At 69.6% G+C, this 20,357-nt stretch overlaps 3 protein-coding genes across 3 annotated transcripts; all 3 read left to right on the top strand.

The window, feature by feature from the left end:
* The first annotated feature begins 23 nt into the window (after positions 1-23).
* SPAG5 (sperm associated antigen 5) lies at positions 24-9,754 on the top strand. The gene is made up of 23 exons (XM_059717328.1): positions 24-179; positions 298-1,118; positions 1,206-1,398; positions 1,848-1,967; positions 2,290-2,382; positions 3,225-3,359; positions 3,799-3,918; positions 4,086-4,178; positions 4,412-4,546; positions 4,803-4,917; positions 5,183-5,276; positions 5,381-5,462; positions 5,869-6,002; positions 6,281-6,446; positions 6,538-6,646; positions 6,949-7,023; positions 7,230-7,353; positions 7,659-7,758; positions 8,224-8,304; positions 8,451-8,594; positions 8,842-8,916; positions 8,996-9,076; positions 9,485-9,754. Exons 1-23 carry the CDS (start codon positions 39-41, stop codon positions 9,599-9,601), a joined length of 3,348 nt encoding a protein of 1,115 aa, XP_059573311.1. The 5' UTR covers positions 24-38; the 3' UTR covers positions 9,602-9,754.
* An 846-nt stretch (positions 9,755-10,600) lies between these two features.
* ALDOC (aldolase, fructose-bisphosphate C) lies at positions 10,601-13,815 on the top strand. The gene is made up of 9 exons (XM_059717330.1): positions 10,601-10,680; positions 10,938-11,079; positions 11,156-11,367; positions 11,583-11,637; positions 11,723-11,883; positions 12,164-12,247; positions 12,446-12,620; positions 12,759-12,958; positions 13,192-13,815. Exons 2-9 carry the CDS (start codon positions 10,968-10,970, stop codon positions 13,285-13,287), a joined length of 1,095 nt encoding a protein of 364 aa, XP_059573313.1. The 5' UTR covers positions 10,601-10,680; positions 10,938-10,967; the 3' UTR covers positions 13,288-13,815.
* A 984-nt stretch (positions 13,816-14,799) lies between these two features.
* PIGS (phosphatidylinositol glycan anchor biosynthesis class S) lies at positions 14,800-20,319 on the top strand. Its single transcript, XM_059717329.1, has 12 exons — positions 14,800-14,906; positions 15,302-15,441; positions 15,554-15,665; positions 15,999-16,088; positions 16,400-16,491; positions 16,992-17,202; positions 17,605-17,747; positions 17,827-17,941; positions 18,265-18,410; positions 18,860-18,960; positions 19,279-19,489; positions 19,957-20,319. The coding sequence occupies exons 1-12, from the start codon at positions 14,888-14,890 to the stop codon at positions 20,230-20,232; spliced, it is 1,656 nt and encodes a 551-aa protein (XP_059573312.1). The 5' UTR covers positions 14,800-14,887; the 3' UTR covers positions 20,233-20,319.
* Positions 20,320-20,357: the final 38 nt, after the last annotated feature.

Raw genomic sequence — 20,357 nt, 5'->3', positions numbered from 1 at the left:
TCAAACGCGGGGCGCGGCGCGGCGCGGCGCGCGGGGGCATGCCGGCCACGGACGAGAACCGGGAGCGGGGCCGGGGCCGGGAGCGGGGCCCCTGCAGCCCCGCGCCCCGCGCGCCCCTGCGCGACCTGCCCCGCGGCTCCTCCGCGCTCACCCCGCTGCTCCGCCGCCTGCGCCTGAAGGTGGGGGGCTGCCCCAGGGGTGGGGGGTCCTGGCTGGGGAGGGGCTGCCCCAGGGATGTGGCTGGGGGGGTCCTGGCCGGGGGGGGCCCACGCGGCTGACCGGGGTGTGCCCCCGCAGGACGACTGCGGCACCCCGCGCACGCCGGTGGCCCAGAAGCGGGGGGCGCTGGTCCTGGCCCCCAGCTCCGTGCCCGCGGCGGCCGGCGCCTGGTGGAGGACCAGCACGCCGGACACGTCCGGATCCAGCGCCGAGGGCGAGTCTCCCGGCTGGCCCCGCAGCCCCGCACTGGGGCCGACCTGCCCGCACCCTGGGAGCGCGGCGAGGGGGGACGGCGCGGTGCGGACGGAGCCCCCGGCCCCAGCCTGCAGCCCCCCGCCTGCGCCGCGCTCCTCGGAGGGCTCCGCTCCAGGACACGTCCCCGGGAGCCCCCTGGGGAGCAGCCCCCAGGCCCTGCCATCTGCATCAGGCTCCCCGCAGCCCCCCGGCGGCTCGGATGGCAACGCGGGCACCCCGTCTGCGCCAGGCGGCGACGGCGCCTTCCCCAGCCAGCCCTGCTCCCCGGAGCCGGGAGAGGCGTCCCCTGGGCCTGCCCTCGGGGCAGACGGCGGCGGTGCCTCCCCAGGGTGCTCACTGGAGGAAGCCCCTGCAGCCGCCCCGCCGTCCGGCCAAGGGCCCGGGTCTCCGGTGCTGTGGACCACCCCGCTGGCCTGGCTGGAGAGGAGCGTGGGCACCTCGGCCCTGCTGGAGTCCTGGCGGCAGAGCCTGTCGCTGCCCGCCCTGCAGCACGACGCCGGCACCAGCGTCACCCCGGTCTCGGCCACCTCCGCGGGCACCTCCATGACCCCGCGGGCCCTGCTGGAGCGCGGCACCAACACCTCCGGGGCTGGGCCCCGCGGCGCCAAGGACAGCGCGGCTGAGACCGACTCTCTGCTCTGGCAGTAAGTGCTAGCCCCTGGGTTGGGGATCGAGCCACATCCACCTTCCTGGGGCTCTCTCAGCTCGGGCATTTCTTCCTTCCCCTGTAGCTGTTTCCGAGAGCAGCTGAGCTCGCTGTCCCGGTCGGAGCTGGAGGGGCGGCTGGAGAGCACCCTCATCATCGTGGAGGTCCTCTCGTACCAGCTGCAGGGCTGGCAGCAGAGGCAGGGGTCGGTGCCTGGCGTGGGGCCGGCCGAGCAGCGAGATGCACCCACGCAGACCGACCTTGCCCATCCCGGAGCGGTAAGAGGGCCTGCCCTGGCCACCGGTGCTCGCCCCCGGGTCTCCTGCCCCTCCAAGCGCTGGGCTTCGCACCCGCGGCACGCCCCGGCACCTTCCCCAGAACCCGGGTCTCCCTGGCCAGAGCGGCTGTGATGGGAGTCTGCGTTTGGGCTGCAGAGCCAGTGGCGCGCTGTCTTCGCAGCAAGCCGGGTGGAAGTAACGCGGGCTGGCAGAGCTGCTGGGGCCCCGGGCCCGCTAATCGCATCACGCGCCTGGCTGGGCGCGCGGGGTCAGCGCTGTCCTGGTTACCCTTGCCTGGCCGCACGTGCGCTGCAAGGGGAGAGCACCGTGAGCGGGTGGGGCACTCCTGCAGGGCCGTGCCCGGGGGAAAGTGCCCTGCTGGGTAGGGAGGTGCCCCCTGCCCCTTCCCCCCCAGGCAGCAGCGCTGACGGGGGTGGCATGTCTTCCAGGAGGAGCGGTTTTATCATGACCTGTATCTGGAGTCCCGAGAGCGAGTCCAGACCCTGCAGCGGCAGCGGGAGAGCGAACGGGCCCTGCGGCAGGCCGTCCAGCAGGCCACAGGGGAGATGGTACGTGTCGGGGGGAGGGGAGCAATTGCTGCGGGCAGCGGGGAGTGCGTCAGGGCCTGTTGCCTGTGCCATCTGCACCTGGCACTTCCTGAATGCCCAGGGCCTCCTACCCAGGCTCCTCCAGCACCAGTGTGGGGCTGCCTGGCTCCAGGGAAGGGCGTTGTAGCTCTGGGCAGGCTGGACCCTTTCTGCGGGTCTTCTCTGCGCACACCAGGAACCTCTGCAGCAGGTGCCGCACCTCTGGCCAGTGCCCGCGTCCTAGTAGCAGCCCTGTTGATCTGGTCCCTAAACCTGTGCCTCACGCCTCGGCTTCCTTCCCCAGCGATCCTGGGCCCTGCAGTCGCGGGCTTTCCTGGACTTCGCAGCCACCTCCCTGCAGCATGTGCAGACCGACCGGCGAGCCCTGGGCCAGGAGGTGAGGCCGGGCCGGGTGCGGTGGCACGAGGGCGTTTGCAGCCTCCTGGCTTGGTGCCCGCTCTTGGCTGCTCGCCAGAGTTGCAATGAGTGGGGGGCCCCGGAGCCTTGAAACCTGCAGTAGCCGAGCCCAGGCCCCAGACCGGGGTCTTCCCTCGTTGTCCCCCAGAGGCTGGATCCCCGGGGCTCTGGGCTGAGCTGGGTTCTCTGGGGTCGGGTCCCCCAGGGACGTGGGGTGCGGTCCCCACCAGAGTCCCAGCCCTGCTCCCACCCCTTGGCCCGGAGCTCCCCGTGGCCTGTCGCCCCCAGCTCCGTTCACGCTCCCCTGCTCCCTCCAGTTCTGCCTCCTGGCTGGTAATTTTCCACTGTCTCCAATGCCTTCCTCGGAGGAGAAGGAAAAACTGGCTTTTCCAGTCCCAGGCGCGGCCTTCGCCAGCCCATTGCTGGCCAAGCGCTCGCGCTCCTTGTCACAGCCGGGGCAGGGGCCGCAGCCAGCCCCTGGTCATGCTGCCGTTCCCCCAGAGCCCAGCAGCTGCCCGGATGGCCCCTGTCCACACAGGGCTGCTGGGCCTTGGGGACCGTGTGTAGCCTGTCCGGAGCCCAGGGCTGCTGGGAAGGCTTTGCCATGCCACAGGTACTGCCGCTTCAGAGGAGCTTTGCCTTGCTAGGGTTATCCCAGGTCCTGAATGGCAGGGTGTGGGGGTGCACTTGGTCTGGGGTGCCAGCTGGGCCTGGTGGCAGCCCGTGGCAGCGGGTGAGAGTTGCGGGGGCTGGCATGACTGCGGCCAAGGGCGCGCTGCGCCGGGAGCTCCCCTTAGTGCTCTGCGGCCTCTTCTCTCGTAGCGAGAGCAGCTGAGGGCCCTGGTGTCCCGGTGCTGGAGCTCGCTGGACAGGGTGGGGAGCAAGCTGCAGCGCTGCCTGGAGGAGCGGGACGAGGCGCGGCGCTGCCAGGGAGAGGCCCTGCAGGCCAAGCAGGCGGTGAGCGGGTTGGGCGGGGGCAAGGCCTGCGTCCGTGCTGGGGGCCGAGGGTGGAGGACAGGAGTAGCCCCTCTCTTACCCCAGCCCTGCCGGGGAGCACAGCCAGGCAGCGGGTGGTCCCGGCTCCTGGGGGTGCTTGGTGTCCCTGGAGGCAACCCCACCTCATCCCCTTGCCCACAAGGTCCCTGGCAGTTGGGAAGAAGCTGGGTGACTCCATCCTCTCCAGGTGGGGACCAGCCCTGAGGGTGTGATGGGGAGGGACTGGGGCGCAACTCCCCCAGCGCCTTGGCTGCCTTGCTGGCCATGCCGCAACCTCTCACTGGGCAGCGGCTCTGTGCCCTTCATGGGACAAGGCTGCTTGTGCCCCAGGGACTGGCAAGGGCAGTGCCATGTGTGGCTGCCACTGAAGCCCAGTCCTTCTGCACCTCCCCGGCCCCAGGGAGAAGCAGTCCTGGAGGAGCTCCGCTGCCACGCCGGCGCCCGCATCTGCTGCAGCGAGCAGGGGCTGGCGGCCCAGAGAGAGCTGTGCACCCTGCTGGAGGGGGCGCGCCAGCAGCAGGTGAGCAGGGGCGTGCTTCCCGCGCATGGGGTGGGACACAGCCTGCGGGACCACAGGCCTTGCTGGAGATGCAGAGCCTCGTGCTGCTGGGCCTGGCCTCTCCTGGCAGCCGGCAGGTCCCTCTGTGCTCCCCAGCACCAACACCAACACCTCTTCCCTTCCTGCAGGCATCCTGGGCCCTGGAGTCAGAGTCATTCCTGGAATTTGCCACCGCCTCTCTCTTCATGCTGCGGGATGACCGGCGAGCCCTGGGCCAGGGGGTGAGGCCGGTTGGGGCACGCTGGGTGGCGGAGGGACCGAGGGGTCGGAGCCTCGTGGCCTCCCTGCATCTATGCCCTGGTGCCAGGCGGCAGCTGTGGGCATTGCTGTCAGAGCTGCTCTGGCCAGCCCGGCTGGCTGCTGTAAGGGTAGGGGGTGGGAGTTAGGGGTAGCCATCCTGGGGATGCACTTGGTCTGGGAGCTCGTCTTGGAACACTTCCCTCCTCCCTCCTAGCAAGAGCAACTGAGGGCCCTGCTGTCCCGGGGCCGGAGCTCGCTGGAGGGGGTGGCGAGCAAGCTGCAGTGCTGCCTGGAGGAGCGGGATGAGGCGCGGCGCCGTGAGGAAGAGGCCCTGCAGGCCACGACGGCGGTGAGTGGGTCAGGCCCGTGGGAGCGCCCCTTGCAGTTGTGGGCTCAGCCCAGCTGCAGCCCGACTGGGGGCTTCGCCTCCTGCCCGAGCAGCCAGGCTGGCACAGTGCCAGGCCATGGTGCGGCAGCGAGGCAGTGTCACCCCTGCCAGGGCTGCCGTGGGTCTTCTGCTCCAAGCTGGCGGGGAGCTGGGGGAGCAGCTGGACAAGGGGCTGGCTGTGGTCCCCCAGGTAAGCATCCGGCTGCGCTCTGCACAGGTGTCCAGCAGGCTGGAGGAGGTGACGGGGCAGCGGGAGGCGGCGCTGGCCGCGCTGCAGGACTCGGTCGCTCAGGTGGAGCAGCTCACAACAGCCAACTCGCGTCTGGGCACAGGTGCGTTGCCTGCAGGCAGTGTGGGGCTCGCCAGCCGGCCAGGGCTGCTCACACAAGTGTGTGTGGGGCCCAGTGCTCCTCCGTGCTCTGGCCAGGGGAGGCTAAAGGCCTTTTGCAGTGGTCGCCTGGCCTCGGGGTGGGTGGGCTCAGCCCTCCTAGGGCCCAGCAGCCAGGTGCTGCCGGGGGGGCGGGTGAAGGTGCTGGCTGCATGGGGCAGGGTGCCTGGAGCCCAGTGCATGCCACCTGACCCCGCACTGTGCCGTAGAGCTGAGTGCCACGGTGCGGGAGCTGGCTGTGGTCGAGGTCGAGCGGGACCAGCTGCAGGAGGAAAATGCCAGTTATGCCCAGGAGACGGCGCGGTGAGTGCCGGGTGGGCTGCAGGGAGGGAGCGGGAGCTCGACATGGCTGCCTGAGCGTCCCGGGGTCTTGCTGCGCGTCGTCACCACTTCCTTCCCTGCCGCAGGCTGAGGCAGGAGAAAGAGGCCCTGCAGCAGGAGCGTGACAGGCTGCGCCAGGAGCTGTGGGAGATGACCGAGTGCCACGAGGTGGGGCTGGCACCATGTGCCACTGACTGTGCCTATGACGCACGCTGGGGGGAGCATGACTGCCCAGGCTGAGAGCGTGGCCTGCAGGCAGGAGCTGCTGGGTCTCCTGAGTAATGGGATCTGGAGATGTGTCCCCTTTGAAGCCACGAGCCAGGTTGCCACTTCCCAGGCCCACGGGGATGTTTTAAACCAGGGATGGGCAATTATTTCGGGTGGAGGGCCGCTTACTGAGTTTTGGCAAGCCATTGAGGGCCGCATGACGGGCAGCCAGGGGTAGATAAATATTAATTTTCTAAATTATTTAGAGGCCCCACGGGCAAGATAGAATAGAATGGCCCGTGGGCCGCATTTTGCCCACCCCTGTTTTAAACCCTGCGCACTTTCCACGCCCCTTCTGTGCCCGCAGTTCATCGACCAGGAGAACCGCGTGTCCCGCGCCCAGCTGCTGGAGACGGAGCACAAACTGAAGTCCACGCTGGCCACCCTGCGGGAGCGCAGCATGCAGCACGAGGAGCTGCAGGACGCCCACCACGGCCTCAAGTACGGCCGTCTCTGCCTCCTGCCCCTGGGCCTCAGCTGTGGGGAAGGCAGGGGAATCTGCGCTGGGCTGTGCAGAGTGGCGTGTTGTCACCAGGTCTGGGCAGGCCCTGACACGGGGGCCACGGGTCCCTGGCGTGTGGTGGTCCTGTGGGCAGCCCTGCCGGGCACGTGTGGTCCTTGCTTGTGCAGCTGTTCTGGCTTCAGAGATCCTGCCCCACCAGACCCCAGTGTCTCCCCTGGCCACCGGCACCACTGACCCTGTCCCTGTCTCTGCCCAGGATGGAGGAGAGCGCCCTGCGCCAGGAGCTGAAGGCCTGCCAGGCGCAGCTCCAGGACCTGCAGCTCAAGAGGGACGAGGTCCTGAAGGCCTCGTTGGAGATCGCCCGGGGCACTGACCAGCTGCTGGGCCTTGCCAGGGCGCTGCGTGCTGCCCCGCAGGAGGAGGTGGGTTGGTGGTGCAGGGCAGGGTGGGAGCAGCGCCTGGCCCCCGTGGGCGCCACACCTTGTGCCGTGACCTGTCCCCTTGTCGCCCCAGGCTGACGGGACCTTGTCTTGGAGCAGAGCCTGCACCCCCGCCCGCCAGACCCCGCACCGCCTACATACCTCCTTCGTGGGCAGCGTCCTAAAAGCTATGGCAGGGAAAGGTAGGGTGGAGCCACATCAGCCTGGGGCAGCCTCGGCTTTCTGCTCATGCTGGGGGTGAGGAAGGGGGCGAGGCAGCATCCTGGCTCTCCGCAACCCCAGCCTGGCTGGGCCAGCCCGGAGCCTGGGGCCTCCAGTGGCAGCGCTGGCAAGGGTGTGCGGGTTGCGCTTTGCGCTCGGGGTTGCTTCCTGCTCCCTGGCACACAGCCATGTCCCTGCTGTGCTGCCGGGAGCTGGGGAGCAGTGCCCGGTGCCCGCTGGGTGGGTAGGTGCTGCAGACCCGGCCCTTCTGTGCTCTCTGCAGACCCCGAGGGTGATGGCATTGGAGTCGGGAGCGCATTTGCCAAGGTCGAGCCAGCAGCTCCTCAGAAGCCAGCAGGTAAGAGCATGTGGCCCCCACGCCCCAGGTGCTCCTCCCAAGGCAGCGCCCTTGCCCTGTGTGGCCCCCAGTGCCATGTCCTCCTGCCCGAGGGGCATGGGGGCCTTGCAGGCAGGACGGGCGAAGGTCTCAACACTGCCTGTGCTCGGCGGGCCCTAGCCCGGGGCTGGTGCCAGGTGGCAATGGAGGTGCGGCTCTGTCCCCAGAGGCGGAGGCGAGCCTGCTGGAGTGCGTGCAGGAGCTGAGGGACGCCATTGCGGACCTCGTTGCCGCGAGCACCCTGGCACAGGAGGCAGAGCAGGAGAGAGCTCAGGCGCTGCAGGCAGAGATGTGAGTCTGGCTCTGGGTGCCACTGTCTGCACCTGGCGGCCCATGCCCCCAGCCTGGCTCCACCCTGTCCCCCCTGGGCGCAGGTCCCGCCAGCCCCATGCCAGCCCCCCACCTCCCCCTGCAGGGCTCATGCTGGGCTGAGCTGGTTCCTGGCAGTGCAGGGGGTGGCCCTATGTCCATGGGAGTCAGCTGGAGGTCCCCCCCACCCCCTAAATGGCTGGGGGCAGCAAGCCACGAGACCGCAGCCTGTGAGCAGGGTGTCCGCGCCCCGAGCTGAGCCAGGCCTCCCCCTCCCCCCACCGCAGCGTGGACCTGAAGCAGCAGCTGGAGACCCTGGGGGCCGAACTGGATGCCCGCGACGCCAGCATCGCCAAGCTGAACAAGGCGCTGAGAGTCAAGTTACAGGTGAGCGGGCGCGAAGTGGGTCAGCGCCGGCCCCGGGGCAGAGCCAATGTGGGACACGGGCCCGGCCGGCTCGCGTTGCACCGCACGTGAGAATCTGGGTAACTGGCTTTTTCCGTGCCCCGCAGCTACTCGCTGCTCTGGTTCCAGCCGCCTCCCCTGCAGGGGGGTGTCCCCTGGGGCTCCCTTGCCTGCTGTCCTGGGCTCACACCGCGGTGCTGAGTCACGGAGCCGGGCCTGGACAGGCCTCTGGCCAGCTGCCCATGCCTGGCTGCCTGGGGCTCCGTGGCATACATGCCAGCCCTGCCCTGGGGTCCCGGCCATCACTGCTCCCTGGCAGAGCTGTTCCTGGCCCCAGCCCATGGCCAGGCAGGTGCTTGCTCCCTCCATCATGCGCCCTGCCTGGGGGGAGCTGCAGCAGCAATGGGGCCCCCAGAGACCAGCCGTCAATGTGGCCCCTCTCGGCAGAGCGAGAAGGAGCTGCAGGACGTGGTGCAGCAGCAGGAGGAGAAGATGTTGCAGCTCATTGACAGGAGTGGCGAGGTCACGGTACGCAGGCTGGGACAGAGGGGATGGCCTGGGTCTGGGCTGGGGGGTCACGCACAGCCCCCTGGATGCCACACCTAGTGGGGGACGAGGCCGGGCCCCCTCGTGTCATTTCCTCCCTGTCTCACCCCCATCTCTTCTGTGGCCAGAGCCTGAAGACGGAGGTGTCTCAGCTGCAGCGGGCACTGCAGCGGGCCGAGACAGAGGCCAAGGTGCTGTGGGAGGAGGTGAGGGACCAGCAGCTGCCTGCGGACACTAGCAACGTCCAGGAGAAGGTCTGGTTGCGGCAGGAGGTGAGGCTGGCACGCGGGCAGGTCCTGGGGGTGGGGGAAGGGGGTGGCCCAGCTGCTGCTCCCCACCAGCGAGGTCTGGCAGGGCCTGGAGCCATGGCCTGACTCCCGGGAGGCAGCAGGGCCCTTCCCTGGGGAAGGAAGAGGGTGCCAGGGTGAGGGCTGAGCATGGGGTACTGCGGACATCGCTCTCTGGGGCCACGCACGGGGCTGCCCCTTGCTCCCAGCTGGTGCCCGTCTTGCTCTGCAGGTGAACAAGCTGCGGGAGCTGCTCCTGGAGAAGGGGAACGAGATCTCGCTGCTCTCCAGCAAGTACCTAGAGCAGGTAAGGACCCCGGGGCGGCACCCCAGAGCCCCCTGCCCTGCTCCCTGGCGCAGGCCTGCAGCTGCCCTCTCCCTTGCAGAGGCGGATCCTTGAGGGGAGGCTCCATCAGGTGCAGAAGGTGCTGAAGAGCCAGGAGGAGACGGAGGTGAAGGTCAAGGAGGTGAGGCCCTTTCTTGGGCCGGGGAGGGAGCTGCCCTGCCTGTCAGCCTGGCTGAGCTGCTGCAGACCAGTCCCATGCCCTGCCCCTGCCAGCCTGGGATGCTGCAGGCCAACCCTCCTGGCCTCCTGCTGCCTTGGCTGGGCTCTGCCTGGGCTGGGCCCGTGGCTTATGCCAGCTGCACGAGCCCTGGGGCTGCAGCACTTGAACCCCAGCCCAGGGGGGATTTGGCACCACTGACCTGTCCAGCTGCTGTCCCTCATCTGTCCTGCCCTCGGGAATAGGGAGTGATCTGGGGCCCTGCCCGGGCCTCTTGCCGGTGGAGGCTGGAGCTGCCCCACAGCCTTGGGCATCAGCCCGGGGGCCCCGAGGGCAGCCACACTCCCCTCCTAACCCATCTCCTGCCCCCAGGCATTGTCGTCCATTCCCGACGTGGTGGCCACGAGCTCCCAGGAGCTGCAGAACGTGCTCCGGTACCTGGGGCTGAAGCCGGCGGACGGCAGCGGGTGCCCAGCAGCCGTCCTGTAGCTCATCGTGCCCAGCGCTCTCTGCGGCCACCTGCCCTGCGCCCAGCCCAGCCCAGCCGGTTACTGGTCCTGCCCGTGTGTTGCGCGCGGTGGAGGTGGAACTGTACAGTGTTGTATCATAAATCTGTTTATTCAATAAAGTGTCATGCCTGGACTTGCTGCCTGGGGGTCGTGTGTTAGCCAAGCTGGAGGAGGTCCTGGTCCCCAGGCCGCCAGCTCCTGCTCTGGGGCCCCCGGTTCTGCTCTGCCCGCCGCGGCCTGCTGTCCCCGCAGCTCTGGATGCAGCCAGGCTCTCAGGGCCCGTGCCAGTTGCAGCAGGCGGGGCTGGCCTAGCTTCCCCTCCCCGGGGATGGGCTCCTCCCGCTGCCCTAGATTCCCCTCCGCTCCCGGCAGCTTGATCCGCGCAGAGCCGCACGCTCTCCGCGGCGGGGCCTTATCCCTCCCTTGGCCCCTGCACTTGGCATGGGGGTGGGGGGCATGGCTGGGCATATGGCGGCAGGGGGAGGGGAAGAGCGTGGACAGACGCCTGGCTCCTGCGCTGCCCTCCCCCAGCCCAGCTCCCTCCCCCGGCCTGGACAAGCTGCTTTGGGTCCCTGCCAGGGCCGGGAGGCCTCGGGGGAGCGTGGTGCTGGGCTTCGGGGCGGACATGCCAGCCTGGCTCGCGCCACCTCCCCGCAGGGACGGTGTCCCCATGCCCGCTCCGTGCCAGGGCCGTCTCCTGGGTGCAGAGGGGGTGTCCAGCCCGCAGGTCACCTTGAGCCCGCTCCCCCGCGGGGGCTGCAGCCGCCTGCCTGCCCCCGGCTGGACGGGGCGAGTCGCCTCGCGGCAGGGATGCCCGGCCGGCTCTCCTGCCCCCTGCCCCGGGCAGCCGCCGGGTCGCGGACGGCGGGGCCCTCCCCGCGGGGCGGGGGCTGAGTCACGGCGGGCCGGCGCGGGAGCTCGTCCCGCCCCGCCCCGCCCCGCCCCGGTCACGTAGCTCTGCGGCACTCGCCGCCTTTTACAGCGCCCGCCCGGCCCCGCCGCAGTCCGCGCCCCGCGCCCGCCGCCGCCGCCGCTCCGCTCCGCTCCGCTCCGCCGCCGGTGAGGGATGGAGGGATGGAGGAGGGATGGAGGATGGAGCCGGGCCGGGATGCAGGGATGGATGGAGGGAGGGAGGGAGGGAGGGAGGGAGGATGGAGCAGGGCGGCCGCGCTCAAGGTCACCCGGCGCGGGCGCGGGCGCGGGGCGGGAGGGATGCGCTGCGCTGCAGCGTCCTGGGCCGGGGGACGCGCGCCTCGCCCGGGGTGCGGGTACCTGCCTCCCCCCGTCCCTAACCGGTGCCCGGCCCGGCCGGCCAGGCCCTCGCCCGCCCGCCCGCCCGCGGCACCATGACGCACCAGCACCCCGCGCTGTCGGCCGAGCAGAAGAAGGAGCTGTGCGACATCGCGCAGCGCATCGTGGCGCCCGGCAAGGGCATCCTGGCGGCCGATGAGTCCGTAGGTGAGTGGGGCGCGGGGGCGGCGGGGCGGGGGCGCGGGGCTCCGGGGGGCTCCGCGGCTCACGGCGCTGCCCGCAGGGAGCATGGCCAAGCGCCTCAACCAGATCGGCGTGGAGAACACGGAGGAGCACCGCCGGCAGTACCGCCAGGTCCTGTTCAGCGCCGACAGCCGGGTGAAGAAGTGCATCGGGGGCGTCATCTTCTTCCACGAGACCCTCTACCAGAAGGGCGACGACGGCACCCCCTTCGTGCAGACGATCAAGGACAAGGGCATCGTCGTGGGCATCAAGGTGCCAGACCCGGCCGGGTTGCCCCTGGTGCCGGGGTGGGGGGAGTCCGTGCCGGGCAAAGACTCCCGTTGCCATGGCTGCCGCCTGGCTGCTAGCCGGCGCGGAGGCGAGGAAGTGGCACCTGTCCCCGTTGCTGGGAAACAGCCGGGTTTGGGGGTTTCCAGGCTGGGGGGTGCCCGGGTGCTTCACCCATGCCCTTCCCCGTTGCCTCCCAGGTGGACAAGGGCGTTGTGCCGCTGGCCGGGACCGACGGGGAGACCACGACTCAGGGTAAGGGGGCCGCGGGCGCCTGGGGTGGGGGACAGAGGCACGGGGTGCAGCGGGCGCCGGCTGAGGGCACTGGTGTGTGCGGCAGGTCTGGATGGGCTGTCGGAGCGCTGCGCCCAGTACAAGAAGGACGGCGCGGACTTTGCCAAGTGGCGCTGCGTGCTGAAGATCAGCGAGCACACGCCCTCCGCCCTCGCCATCCTGGAGAACGCCAACGTCCTGGCACGCTACGCCAGCATCTGCCAGCAGGCGAGGCCCGGGGCACGGGGAGGCGGGCAGCTGGGCTCCACGGGCCCTGGCCCCCCCTGCCAGGATGGCTCCATGCTCCATGCCTGGCAGGATATGGCGCTGCGGCTCTGCGCGGCGTGGAGCAGCCCGTGGGTGCTGGGATTGGCAGGCTTCGCCGGGTTGTGGCACGTGGTGCCCATCCAGCAGGTTTAGGGGCAGGAGCAAGGCTGGCTGGACAGGGCAAGGGCCTGGCAGGCTGGGGCTGCCCGTCTCACATGGCTACTCCACCTGTCCCCTGCAGAACGGCATCGTGCCCATCGTGGAGCCAGAGATCCTGCCTGACGGGGACCATGACCTGAAGCGCTGCCAATATGTGACCGAGAAGGTGAGCGTGGTCGGGGAGGGCTGCTTGCTGCTGAGCTTGCAATAGAGCTGCCTGGAGCCCAGTGCCCGGTGGCACGTGGCCGCCCATGGCCGGAGGGTCTGGCAGGCTTGGAGGAGCCGGGCGCTGTGCCCTCCTTACCAGGGGCAGGAGGGAGATGCTGGGGGCACGGGGGCTGAGCGCTGGTGGCTGCGGTTCCAGGTGCTGGCTGCTGTGTACAAGGCGCTGAGCGACCACCACGTGTACCTGGAGGGCACGCTGCTGAAGCCCAACATGGTGACCCCGGGCCACTCCTGCCCCACCAAGTACAGCCCTGAGGAGATTGCCATGGCCACCGTCACTGCGCTGCGCCGCACCGTGCCACCCGCCGTGCCAGGTACACCGGCTGCTCCTGCCATTGGTGCCCGCGTGGGGCTGGGCTCGGGGTAGGCGGGAGGGGGAAGGCAACCCTCTTCCGGTCCTGCGGGCACTGTTGTGGGCAGTCGCCCGGCTCACCACCCGGCCTGGCTTCCAGGGGTCACCTTCCTGTCCGGGGGCCAGAGCGAGGAGGAGGCAACCATCAACCTCAATGCCATCAACAACTGCCCCTTGGCCCGGCCGTGGGCCCTGACCTTCTCCTACGGCCGCGCGCTGCAGGCCTCGGCCCTCAGCGCCTGGCGTGGGCAGCGGGACAACGAGAACATGGCCACCGAGGAGTTCATGAAACGCGCCGAGGTGAGGAGTGGGGTCGGGGTGGGCAACCCCCTGCTCCCTGCCTGGGCCGCGGGCGGCCTGGCGCTTCCACGAGCCCGTGGCCGGCGACGTGGGGGTGGGACTGGTGCGTTGGGCTGGGGCTGCATGCTAACATGAGCAGTGCCCGTCGCGGGCAGGGCTTGGTGGTCTGCGCTCCTTGTCGGGGGCTTGGGCTTGTGCCCGGCGTGGACTGATGGGTCTCTCCGGCATCCTAGGTGAATGGCCTGGCAGCTCTGGGCAAGTACGAGGGCAGCGGAGAGGACTCGGGCGCCGCGGGGCAGTCCCTGTACGTGGCTAACCATGCCTACTGAGCCGGCCGGCGCCAGCCCGCCGACCCCTTCTGCTACCTTCTGTGTCCGCCACCACTGCACCCAGCTTTCGTCCGTAGCCGCCAAAGGAGCCACGTAGCCGCTCCGCGCCCAACCGCCAATGCCCGAGAGAGGCGGCGTGGAGAGGGGGAACAGGAGCTCATCTTGCTTGGAAGCGCAGACCCCTCTCGTGCTTTGCCCGTGCCCGATGCCCTAGCGTGGGTGGGGGGCTGGGGCGGCTGCACTCGCTGGGGCGTCGCCTGGGGCTTCCTCCCCGCTTCCCCCTGGGTGAGGTGGTGGGAGGGGAGCGAGCCCGGCGGGGCAGGGGGGACCTCCCCGCTTTGGGGCAAGGGCAGCGCTGCCCCCCATGAGCAAGAGTGCACCTTGTGACGCCGTCGCTGTCGCTGGCACGTGCTCCCTGCCCCGTGGCAGGCGAGCCGGCCCGCGGGAGCCACTTACTGCCGCGTGTGTTGTGTTCTCCGTGTGCACCCGATGTACCAAATAGTCTAACGAATAAACTGTAGAGAGTGACGCCGTCTGCTGTGTCTGTGCGGGGGCCAGGGGGGGGCACGGTGGGGGAGGAGAGCGGCGCGGGGGCACCTGGCCAGGGCCCCTCTCCGAGCCCGAGGGACCATGGGGCGCCGGGGCTGCAGGGGTGGTCCTGGCTGCAGGGGCCTGGCCGGCCTGTGGCACCCGGCTGGCAGGGAGCCGAGCCGCCGGCTTGCAGCCTCCCCCGGCAGGCAGGCAGGCAGGGAGGGAGGGAGGGACGGAGCGCCTGGGCCCAGCCGCTGAATCACGGCTCCGGAGCTGCCTCCGACTGCCCTTCACGTGGCATCAAGGACATGTGTGTCAGGACAGCTCGGGAGACTCCTGCGTCACGGTTTCGGGTGCTGCCATCACCGGGCCCAGTCCTGCCGCCGGGCGAGGGCTCCCCCGGGGCTGGGGGGTCTCCAGGGGTGCAGCCCCTTGTGCCCACCTGTGGCGCGGGGTGGGACAGGCTGCGCTGCCTCCCCTGCGTGCGTGGGGGTGCTGGGACCCCCTCAAGCGCCTGTCCTGCCCCAGTGCTGCGCAGGGTGGGGGCATCGCTGGGAATGTGGGGGGGCACCCGCCTCCCAGGGCAGAGGCAGAGGCAGGGCCGGGGGGTGGGGGGCATTGCCACCCTGGGGCAGGGCCATAGAGGAGGAACCGCTGCCCCATTGCTGTCTGGGAGGGGGACACTACTGCCCCAGAACAGGGGGGCACAGCTGCCCGGGGGGGAGGGGCTCGCAGCTCCTTTTGGTCTGCAGGGGGCGCCCCCCCCCCCCCAAGCCACGTGCCGTCCAGGCCCCGCCACGTGCCTCCGGCTGTGCGCAGGCGCACCTGAAATCCCACGAGCCCGCGGGCGAAGCAGCCCTAGGCACGTCATGTCCCTTCCAGGCTGCCGTATCCGGCCCTGCCCCGCCCCCCAGCGCTGATTGGCGTAGAGCGCTGTCACTCTGCCCGGGCCCCTGAAGCCCCCGCTTCCCGGTCTGCGTCAATTGGCAGTCCGCGGTACGACCGGGCTCGGAGTGGCTGGCTTCTACGCAGGCCCCGCCTCCCACGCGCTCCGCGGCCCGGAAGCAAGATGGCGGCGGACGAGACAGGTGCGGAGCCGGGAGGGGGCGGGGCGGCCGGTGCTGCTCCCGGGGCCTGGGCTCGCCCCCAAAATGTGGGGGAGAGCCCCGGTGTCTGGGTCCCCACCCCCCAAGTCTGGGGGAGAACCCAGGTGTCCAGTCTGTCACCCCCCTCCCCTAAATCTGGGGGAGCCCCCCTGTGTCCAGGCTATCAACCCCCCTAAATCTGGGGGAGAACCCAGGTGTCCAGGCTGTCACCCCCCGCCCCTAAATCTGGGGGAGCCCCCCTGTGTCCATGCTGTCACCCCCCTAAATTGGGGGAGCCCCCAGGTGTATGTCCCATCCCCCCCCAGCTGGGGGAGCCCCCGTGTCCGGGGTGGGGGGTGCTGGCGGCAGCGCCCCTCACCCCGTCCCTGCGCCCCCAGAGAAGGCACGCGGGAAGCGGGCGGCGCTGTGCTTCGCGGCCATCGCGGTGCTGCTGGGGCTGCCGCTGTGGTGGAAGACGACGGAGACCTACCGCGCCTCGCTGCCCGACGCGCACATCGCCCGGCTGGACGTGCTGGCGGTGAGGGCCGGGCGCTCGCGGCTGTGGCAGGGGCGGCGGGTCCTCGCCCCTGGGGCCGGGGGGACACGGGGGCGCCGGCGCGGGCGGACCCGGGTAACGGCCTTCTGCGCAGTTCCAGCTGACCGTGCCCATCGCCGTGGTCTTCGCCAAGGGCTCCCTGCCCGCGGCCCAGCAGAGGCGGCTGCCCTTCGCCGACACGCGGGAGGAGGAGACCCCGCTGAACCGTAAGCCCTGGGTTTCCAGCGACCGGGTGCTTTCTGCTGCCGTGCTCGGGGGCGCTTCGTGCCTCTGTGCCAAGGCTGGAGCGGGTCTCGCTGCAGCCCTGGTGAGAGCAGGCGCTGGGGGGAGAGGGCAGGGACTCCTGACCGACCGCCGCTCTCCTGGCCACCCCCAGCCTGGGGGATCCTCGCAGCCAGGCCGCGCGGAGCCGCGCACGCGGGGGCATCTCCAGGAGCGGGGCTGGCACTGTTGGCCAGCAGGGCTCGCAGCGTGGGGGTGAGGCCGGGGAGCCCGTGGCTGGGTCCAGTGGCCTCACTCGCGCTCTCCCTTCCCCGCAGTGAGGACCAGCGTCGCCGCCCGCTATGAGACCGCTTACCGGAGCGCCACGGGCCAGGAGGAGGCAGCCTTGGCCCTGGGCACAGTGCAAGGTGTGGGGACGGGGCAGCCCAGGGCATGGTCCTGGTGGCTGGCTGTGCCCTGGGGGCGAGTGGGGCAGCCTGGGAAGTTGCTGTATGCGGAGGGATGCAGCTCTTACCCCAGGGCCCTGGGGGATGCACGCTACCCTTCCCTCTCCCCCACCTGCAGGGGCCGGGCAGGGCTGGGCGGCCCCAGGGAGGGGAGAAGCTGGGACCCTGGGGTGGGGGCAGTGCGGAGGTCTCTGTCTGTAAGAGCTGGTGGTGGGGATGCCCTGCCTTGGGTTCACCAGCACCGGGGTGACCGATGTCCTCGTCTTCTCCAGAGGCCGATGCGGCACTGCTGCCACTGCAGGGCGGCTCGCTGGGCTCACTGACCATCTACATCATCCCAGAGGCCTCGTCTCTCCTGCCACAGGTACAGCCTCTCCTGCTGCTGGGAGTGCCATCCAGCTGCCCATCTTGCTCGGGACCGACCCTCTGTGCCTGGCGTCCCATCACGGGCTGCCCTCCCCGGAGCAGCTCGTGGGTGCCCCTGGCGTGACTGCAGTGGGTGGGAGCTTGTCCAGCGAGATCCCCTTGCTTCTGACCCTGCCCAAGGGTGGCTGCGGCGTGGGAAGCAGCCGAGCCTGGGTTAGGTGCAGCTGCAAGACCTCCCCGACTGCTGCAGGCAGGGACGCTGTTCGTCTGCCTCACGGGTTTCTCTGCCCCTTCCCTCCTGGCTGTTCACTGTCGGGACAGGCTCTGTCCCCATCCCTGTCCCAGGGACAAGCCTGAGGGGCTGGGGCAGGGGTCCCTGCAGCTCTCCCAGCCCCGTCATCCTGGCGTCCCCATGGGCTGGGCCTTGCCCTGGAATGGGTGGAGTGGGCACGTTCTGCCACGTCTGGCTCTCGCTGCCCTGCCCGGTCTTGTCTGCAGGGGGTCAGCGTGTACATCGGGAAGCACCGCAGCGCCGTGGTGAGGGGCCCACCAGCCGCGGGGGATGTCCTGACTGCGGTGAATGCCCGGGTGCGGCATATCGCACAGACCATGTCCTTCACCCCCGACTCCATCGCTGCTGCTCTGTCGGACCGTGTGCCCCTGGGCAACCTCGGCTTAGACACCCGGCGCCCCTTCAAGTCCAGCCTGGGTAGGGGCTGTGCCTGCCTGCCTGGCCGGGTGGGATGATGCCTTCCCATGCAGTCAGGGCACTGCTCACCCATGGGAATCCTGTGCCAAGCTTGCCCGGCTATTCCCTCCCCCACGGGGGCTGTGGTACTGACGGTACTGTCGTCTTTGCCTGTGGCACAGGGCAGTTGTTGAGGCCCAAATGTTACCCCTCTTGGTACTGGGTGAGCTGCAGCTCAGGGTTTGCACAGGGTGGCACTTTGGGGTGTGCTGAGGCTGGGTAGGTGGCACAGGGGCCCTGGGCCAGCGGTCACTGTGTGACATGAGCTGCATGGCATTGCTGTGCCCCGAATGCCTGGGACGTGCCTTGCCCGTCCCCATCGCAGGGGCCACAGTAGCAACCTCCGTGCTGTGCCCCGCCCAGGGTATGAAATCACCTTCAGCCTGCTGAACCCCGACCCCAAGTCCCACGACGTGCGCTGGGACATCGAGGCTGCCGTCCGTGGCTATGTCCAGCCCTTCCTGGACAAGCTGAGCTTTGTAGCCAACTTCACTGTGGACTCGCAGGTGAGGGCTGGGTGAGAGGGGTGGGCGCCTGGGCAGTGGGGAGTGTCCGGAGTCACTCCTCTGTGCTCCTGTCCTGCAGATCCTGTACTACGCGATGCTGGGGGTCACGCCCCGCTTTGACAGGAACTCCTCCAGCTTCCTTCTGAGTGCGCACAGCCTCCCGCACGTCATCAACCCCGTGGAGGCCAGGCTGGGTAAGTGCCACGCAGCCTCCCTGCTTCACTTCTGCACCCAGCCCAGTTCTACCAGACACAGGCTGTGAAGCTGTGGCCGCTGGTCCTTTGGTGGGCAGGTCCCCGGGGGCATGAGGATGAGACCAGCACAGTCCGCTCAGCTTGGGGCCCATGCGAATCTGTGCTCAGGGTGCCGGCATGGATGAGAGGTGCGTGTGAGCGGGTCAGGCCTGGCCTGGCCTCTCTGACTGCCCCAGCAGAGGCAGAGCCCCTGTGAGTGGCTGGCCCGGTCCCTGTTGGCACCTGTCCCCAGTAGCACTGAGGCTCTCGCTGTCCCTCTCCAGGCTCCAGTGCTGCCTCGCTCTTCCCGGTGCTGAATTTCCTGCTGTACGTGCCAGAGCGAGCCCATTCCCCGCTCTACATCCAGGACCGGGATGGGGCCTTGGTGAGGACCAACGCCTTCCACAGCCCCCGCTGGGGCGGGATCATGGTAAGGACCAGAGCTTTGGACTCTAGTTGGAGCAGAGCCTGTCCCGTACCAGCGCGAGGGCTGTGGCTCCTGGCTGAACCATGGGGCCTGCCCAGGGGCAGCATCTCCCTGGCTTGCTGCACGTGTTGTTGGGGCTTTGGGGCGATGAGCCTGGCTGTGGGTTGCATGTGGGGCCGTCCACGCCACAGCGCAGGAGAACTGGGAACATCCCAGCAGCTTCACCTGCCTGGGCATAGCAATACATAGGTGCAGCTTCCTGCACCTGCGGGTTCGTTCTGCTCGCTGATGGATCCTTGCCTCTTCCTCGGGCACACAGTCTGAGATGAGACGGGGCTAAAGAGTCCCTGGCCATCTCCCAGGCAAGACTGTGGTGCTGGCTGCAGAGGGCTCTGCCGGCCCTAGGTTGGGAGGGTGCCCGTGCTGAGCTGTCCCGTGTGCTGTCTTGGCAGGTGTACAATGTCAAGCACCCGGCTGCAGACGAGGCCCCGCTCCCACTGCGGGTCGATGTGGACATGGTGCGAGTGATGGAGGTCTTCCTGGCCCAGCTGCGGTGAGGACACTTCCCAGCCCGTCCTCCCGGGGCTGGGCACACAGATCAGGCCTTCCGGGAGCACGCGCCGGGCAGCGCAAGGCTGACATGCCCCACTGGTGCTGAGGGGAGGAGGCTCCGGGCCCTTTCTGGCCCCAGCAGGTCACAGATGAGCCATTCCCTGCAACCTGGTGGTTCACCAGGGCTCAGTCCTGCCCCTTCTTCCAGCACGTCCAGATGCAGGAGAGGCAGAGAAGAGCTGGTATCATGCTTGTGCCCTGTCTCTGTGACTACGGCCAAGGGCTGAGGCCTCCCCTGATCTGCCCCCTCTGCTTCCAGGCTGCTCTTCGGGATTTCCCGGGCACCGCTCCCAGGGGAGTTCCTGCTGGAAAACCCTGGGAACGCAGGGCTGGCGGCCTGGGAGCTGGACCGCCTGCTGTGGGCCCGGACGGTGGAGAACGTGGCCACCGTGTCCACCACCCTGACCTCCCTGGCTGAGCTGCTGGACAAGATTGGGAACATTGTCATTAAGGACGACGTTGCCTCTGAGGTGGGCGTCATGACGGAGCAGGGCCCTGGGGAAGCCTGGTGCTGCCATGGGTGCCTTCCGCACACGTGCCCGGGGGAGGTTGTGCTGGAGGGGCTGGCAATAGCTGCTCTGAACCAGAGGGCTGGAGCAGGCACAGGTGTTGGGTCCAGCTGGAGTGACAGACGCCCCTGTCCTGCGGCTGCGTGCCTCTGTAGCATCCTATTCCCCCTGCCCCCTCGCCCTGAATCCCTAGGTGGTTTCAGTGGGGACGGGAGACCCCCTGCTCAGCCCCCAGTCCCTGCTGGCATCGGTTTTAAAAGCAAGCATGTTCCTGGCAGAGGTGCTCGCTGTGCCTGCCCCGTACCCCTGGGCTCGTGGGGGCTGGGAGCCGTGGGGGTGCCAGCTCGCTCTGGGCCGGGGCCCCGGGGAGCTGGGAGAGGGCCGAGGCACGGTGGGGACCGGGGCACTGAGGGTGTGCTCCCACGCAGGTGTACCGTGCCGTGGCCTCCGTCCAGCAGGCGCTGGAGGAGCTGGCCGCGGGGCGCCTGGGCGCTGCCTTCCAGGCCAGCAAGGAGGCGGTCACCTCCTCGGAGCGGGCCTTCTTCGACCCCTCGCTGCTGCATCTGCTGTACTTCCCCGACGACCAGAAGTTCGCCATCTACATCCCGCTCTTCCTGCCCATGGCCGTGCCGCTCCTGCTCTCCTTGGCCAAGATCCTGCGGGAGGCCAGGCGGGGCAAGAAGGAGCCCACCAAGACGGACTGAGGCGCAACAGGGGGGCCGGGGGCGGGTGCTGGCGGCGGGGCTCGCGGGCGGGCCCTGCGCCTCCCACCAATACAAGTTGAAGCCGGACGGGGCCGTGCGTGTCCTTGCTGCGGGCGGGCGGGCGC

The sequence above is a fragment of the Alligator mississippiensis genome, chromosome 14 (genome assembly GCF_030867095.1).
Source record: "Alligator mississippiensis isolate rAllMis1 chromosome 14, rAllMis1, whole genome shotgun sequence".
Lineage (NCBI taxonomy): Eukaryota > Metazoa > Chordata > Crocodylia > Alligatoridae > Alligator > Alligator mississippiensis.
Note: the sequence above shows the minus strand (reverse complement) of the source record. Positions and strands in the feature narration are given on the sequence as shown.